The sequence below is a fragment of the Canis lupus genome, chromosome 18 (genome assembly GCF_011100685.1).
Source record: "Canis lupus familiaris isolate Mischka breed German Shepherd chromosome 18, alternate assembly UU_Cfam_GSD_1.0, whole genome shotgun sequence".
Classification (NCBI taxonomy): Eukaryota; Metazoa; Chordata; class Mammalia; order Carnivora; family Canidae; genus Canis; species Canis lupus.
In genome coordinates, this window is record NC_049239.1 from 17,098,349 (window position 1) to 17,104,348 (window position 6,000).

Genomic DNA, 6,000 nt, shown 5'->3' on the forward strand with positions numbered 1-6,000 from the left:
TGGGATTGAGTTCTGCATCAGGCTCCCCTACAGGGAGCCTGCTTCTCCCTCTGCCTGTGTCTCTGCCTCTCCTCTGTGTGTCTCTCCTGAATAAATAAAATCTTAAAAAAAAAAGTGAAAAAATAAATTTAGGTTTTTCACTCTTTAGATAACGTGGGTTCCTTTGATGGTGTTTAGAACTTGACCCCACACTGCCCAGTATATAAGAAAATCTCTCAGTCAACCCCCAGAGTCTCTTAAATATGAGAATCTGAGAGTGAATTTGAAAAACACTGCTTTAAAAATTCCCCTTGATACTTTAGTGTACTCACTGCCATATCCTGCTAAATGCACATAAGAATAAGGAGAGTTACTCATGTTCCTTTATTAAGGGAATAACTCAGTTCAGGGTGCCTGAGGGAATGGTAGAGCAAGAGGTGGAGTGATAACTTGGCATAGAAAATAGATGGGGGGGGGGGGACTTGAAGATTTATTGCATTTGCGTGGGTTCCTGGGTGCCAACAAATGATTTTGCATGTATCGCTCTTCTGCAAAGACTGGAGTGAACCCAGCAGTCATAATGGGAGCAAGAAGAAAGGCCATGAAGAAGTATGCCAAGGAAGTTGGAAATGCAAATGTGGCCAATGCAACTGTTGTCAAAGTGGTGAGTGGTCTCTTCCCTGTAACTTTTCCTTCTCTCTTAATCTGCACCATGCCCCACCTTCATTCATGATTGAGGTCTTAACACAGCAGGAAGCCCCTAAGATAGGAAAGCTTCAAAACCATTTCAGTATCCTTTATCTATTAAAGACATATGATAAGGCCAATTATGAAAAAAGTAGGGATATGAACCCCGGAAAATACTGTTTAAAAAAAAAAAGATCACACAGTAGTATCTTAATAAATTTTACCATAGCTACTTTGTCATAGATTCAGTCAGCTGATAGTAACAAAAACAAAAAAACCTCAAAGGCTAGATTTTGTTGTTCAAGCTTATGGTAACTTGTGGTTGTGCTGAAGTTAATGGAACCATTTTAGAGGTGAGGAGAGATTGGATATGATGACTAAGGAGAGTGGATTTCATTGGACAACAACAAAAGGAGAAGAGAAGAAAAGAAACTGAGCTAAAACTGCATATTATGTACACATCCTTTTTCCGTCACATTGTAAGTATGGGATTCAGCAAATATCTTAGAAGAGGTCTGGTGGAGTCAGGAGCCTGACAGTATGGCAACTAATTTTCCCTTATGAATCTTTCTCTGAACCAACATGCGAGGTGTTCATAGACTTCTGGTTTGGTTTATGTGTTGACAGGATGCAGAAGTGGATGGAGAAGATGCCACGAAACCCGAACAAGAGGATGATGAAGTAAAATATCCCCCAATAGTCATCAAGAGCACTTTCCCTGAAGAACTGCAAAGATTTATGCCCCCTGGGGATACCATCCACACCGTCATTCTGGATTTTACCCAAGTCAATTTTATCGATTCCGTTGGTGTCAAAACCCTGGCTGGGGTAAGCATCCTCTTAAATGAGTCGTTTCATATCTCTGTGCCATCAGTAAGATCAGAGAGTTGATCTAGGTGTCCTTTTTCAACTCTTAAAATTCTTTGTTGTTGTTTTCAACTCTTGGTTGTGGAAAATTTCCAAACTGTATGAGAATAAAGAGCACAGTGTCATGAAGCCCCACAGGACTCCCACTCTGCTGCTACAGCTCATCAGTTTGTGGGCAGTCTTGTTCGGTTCACCCCCCCAACCCACTTTGCACTTCTCTGACTCTAAAGCACATCCCAGTCACCGCCTCTTCGTGACTATTTCAGGATATAGCTCTACAAGGAGAAGATTCTTTTACCAATCAGTACCATTATACCTTTATTACACCTACATAAAATTTAACAAGAATTCTTTGCTAGCCCTCATTATCACTGTCCATATAAAAATTAAATACAAAATTAGTTTTAAATGGTTAGCTCAAAAATGCATAAGTAGCTCAGGTGAATGAATTAGTGTCTTGTATCACTGACTACATACTGGTAGAAAGAGACTTAAATCTGGCACGTAGTCAAGAGAAACTAAACTTTATTTCAACATTATTACAGATTGTAAAAGAATATGGAGATGTCGGTATTTATGTGTATTTAGCAGGATGCAGCGGTGAGTACACTTCCAGAATGGGGAGAAGTTTTAACATTTTAGTTTCATTTCTCTTTTTTTAAATAACTTTTTAAAAGTTTGGAAATATTTTTCCCTTAATTTCAGTTTTTGGCCAAAATGAAAATTATTCAGAGGCGGGGAGGGAAAAAGATGAGAAATGTTCTTCTGAAAATCACTCTAAAGCTAGCTTTGAAATTAGTCACTCATGGGCAACCCCCCGCGCCAGGCAATTATGGCAGGGCTTCCTGGCCTGTACTGGATAGAAGGAGCTTATAAACCATTGTTCTGGGCTGGTCCATTTTTTAGTAATTATTTAAGGGTTGCTTTAAACATAGTTCTGTAAAATTATTTAGGTTCTTCCATACAACACCTGCTATTTTTGCTTTATAATAAACTTTGGGTTGAAACAGTGCCTGAAAATGAAACCTACATAAAGGCATCACTTTTCACCTGCCAGAATGGCAGAAAGGAAAAGTGTCTGACAACACGCTCTGTAGGTGTACCGTGGGGCAACAGGTACTCCTAGACACTGCTGGCAGGAGTGCAAAATGGAACAGCCTTCAACTAGGGTACATCTACACAATAGAATATCATGCAGTGGTAAAAAAAAAAAAAAAAAAAGTAAAAAAAAATCCAGAAAAAATATATATAATTTATCTTATACCTATACTATGTATTATCATGTCTTATATATGTATAATATTTTATATAATGCTAAAGAGATACTTTTGGGTAAGAAAAAAGGAAAAATAATATAGATTTGTATTATTTGTATAAATACAAAAAGAATAATTTCTAGAATAAAAAAATGTGATATGTATACAGATATGTGTATACACACACAATGGAATATTACTCAGCCATCAAAAGAATGAAATCTTGCCATTTGCAACGATGTGGATGACACTAGAGGGTATTATGCTCAGTGAAATAAGTCAGAGAAAGACAAATACCATAGGATTTCACTCGTGGACTTTAAGAACAATATAGATGAACATAGGGGAAAGGAAGGGAAAAATAAAATAAGATAAAAACGGAGAGGGAGGTGGACCATAAGACACCCTGAACTATAGACAACAAACTGTTGCTGGAGGGGAGGGGAGTAGGGGGATAGGGTAAGTGGGTGATGAACATTACAGAGGGCACTTGTTGGGATGAGCATGGGTGTTACATGTAAATGATGAATCACTAAATTCTACTCTAGAAACCAATTTTGCCATAAATTTTAACCATAAATTTAAACAAAAACTTTAAGAAATTGAAATTAAAAAAAAAAGAAAGTAGTTTCCTGCTACTGGTGTGTGATATCATGAGGACAGGATTGGAGTGACAGTTTTTTAGTATATCACTGTGGTATTGAAACTATATGAGTGTGAATTTTTTTAATGTTCAAGACTGGTACCCAGAATGTGGACTGATTTTCCTTCCTTCTTTTATAGCACAAGTTGTAAACGACCTCACTCAAAATCGATTTTTTGAAAACCCTGCGTTAAAGGAGCTGCTGTTCCACAGCATCCACGATGCAGTCTTAGGCAGCCAACTTCGGGAAGCACTGGCTGAACAAGAAGCCTCGGCTCTTCCTCCCCAGGAGGACTCCGAGCCCAACGCCACTCCCACCACTCCCGAAGCGTAGATGAGGAACTCAGCTGGGATGGGCTATGGGCCTCTCATGAAATTGCTCATTGTTACAAATTTTAAGTACTAGACATTAGATTGGTTTTCTAAGGGTATCATTAGATTTCTCTCCTAGCAGTCAAGGCTTGATTTGGAGGGTGAATGACGCGTAGCAAGATGTATCTTACTTGTGTTTTTATTTTTAATGGAATATTTCAAAGATAAATTGTCCTCTCGGCTGCATCTATTGTGCAGTGACATTTCTGTTACTCTTTAGTATTAACTTCATAAACTGAGCATTTAAGAAGTTATTTCCTTTAAGTAACTTCACCTACAGATCAGATATGCTGTCCTCAGATGGTTAGTGGCTCCTTGCTCTTGAAATTGTTGATTTACAGGATTTTTGTAATCAGAGTTATCTAACAGAAGGAGCGAACCCACAATTTTTTAGAAGTTCTTTTAAAATTACCTTTTATTATCAAAGAACAATCAAAAGATTAGAAAAAATAGAAGAAAAACATTATATTACTACCACCCAAAGATTATCAGTAACACTTGAATGCGTCTCTTTCCACATCTTTTTCCGTGCATATATATTTTTATCTTTTAACCAAAGTAAGGTCATATTCAACATAGTGTTCTGTAACCCATTTTTTCCACATCAGTAATCCTTGCTTTCTCATTCCAGAATACTTTCACCTCAGACTATATTCAAATTTCCCATCATCCTCAAATTTGTAGTTGGTCTGTCCAAACTAGTATTCATTCTGTGACCTAACACTACAGCTGGTCATGTCCTTTCAAGTCCCTTAAGTCTATCTGAATCCAGCATCATCCCTTTTATGACCGTGAGTTAGATTGGGGCAGTTGTCCTTAGAATCCCATCTGGTTTTTTCAAAGTGTTATTTCTTTTGTCCCTTTATTTCCGGAACTACCTGTAATCTAAAAGTTCTATCTAAAAGTTTCATGGATTTAAATAAAACTTTTTTTTGCTAGAATATATCATAGATGAGACATATGCTTCAAATCTCATCACATCAGAAAACACATAACATCTAGTTGACCTACAATTAATGATGCGGAGGTAGATCCCTGGATTGACAGGACGGCCTGATACCCCATTTAGGTTTTCCCTTTGTGACTAGTGAGTTACTTTATGGTGTTCCTTTGGCATTGAACGAATACCCGGTTTCCCATTAGCCATTCACCCAGGGGTTTTAACATCTGGTGATAATCCTTGCCCAAATCAATAATTTTATTGTTTGTGATTTTTTTCTAATTCTCTCATTTCTTCAGCATTTATCAGTTGGTGTTTCTTTGTAAACTACAACTATTCCTCCTCCACTTCAGTTGTCTGGTCATCCTTAAATACATCTCTTACTGGAAAAGGCAGGTTAGATGTTTTTTCTGTTTAATTATCAACTTCAAAGTAAGGAGTCAGTTTAACATGACAAATTAGGTTCTTTTACATCTCTCTTTTTTTTTTTGGCATATTATAGGCTCATGAATTTTTATAGTTTGAGTGTTCTTCAGTCCATTATAATTGTTCTTTTTTGCTGTTCAAATTGTCACAACTGTGACCACAAGTTTTGTTGTTGCTGATAGTAAGGTAACCTTAAGAAAGCTGACTCTTATGTATAATTTAGTATCTTCTTGGAAGTCCATAAGAGTTATCAGTTAATTCTTCATCAAACCCAGAGTTAAGCCTATGATTAAGTTAAATGCCTATTTGAGGCACTCTTTATAGTTGTCCAAAAGGAGTTGGGGAGAACTTCAAGCCAATTTGTCATCAAAAGGTCTTGTTCTTGTAGTTCCAACTACCTCCTTATTCCAGATCAAAGCACAAGTTTTAGCTAACCTGCCTAAAGCCTCCTCTGCTGAGATTTCCTGCTAATAGTTTGTGGTTCTTTTTTAAGATTTTACTTATGTATTTATTTATTTGAGAGAGAACGTGAGAGCAGGAGCAGAAGAAGCAGAGGGAGAGGGAGAAGCAGGCGCTCCCCTGCTGAGTAGGGAACCTGATCCCAGGACCCCAGCATCATGACCTGAGCCGAAGGCAGACACTTAACCAACTGAGCCACCCAGATGCCCCTAACAGTTTTTGTTTGTTTGTTTTTGTTTGTTTTTTCCCCTAACAGTTTTTAAAATATGTTTTCTTATTTATTCTTGTTTTAGTTTTCCTGAAGAAAACACTGCCAGGGGAAAAGTGGTGTGGTCAGATCCCAAGAAAGAATGGTTAGCATGGGTCTACTC

At 37.6% G+C, this 6,000-nt stretch overlaps 1 protein-coding gene across 6 annotated transcripts in view; it reads left to right on the forward strand.

The window, feature by feature from the left end:
• Window positions 1-5,767, forward strand: part of SLC26A5 (solute carrier family 26 member 5) — a 57,906-nt gene extending 52,139 nt beyond the window's left edge. For all 6 annotated transcript variants that reach the window (XM_038562772.1, XM_038562777.1, XM_038562774.1 and 3 more), the window contains 4 exons: window positions 536-643; window positions 1,294-1,494; window positions 2,079-2,133; window positions 3,573-5,767. In XM_038562772.1, the coding sequence (XP_038418700.1) occupies window positions 536-643; window positions 1,294-1,494; window positions 2,079-2,133; window positions 3,573-3,766 (558 nt within the window). In that variant the 3' untranslated portion in view covers window positions 3,767-5,767. The remainder of the gene's footprint in view (window positions 1-535; window positions 644-1,293; window positions 1,495-2,078; window positions 2,134-3,572) is intronic.
• The last annotated feature ends 233 nt before the right edge of the window (window positions 5,768-6,000 follow it).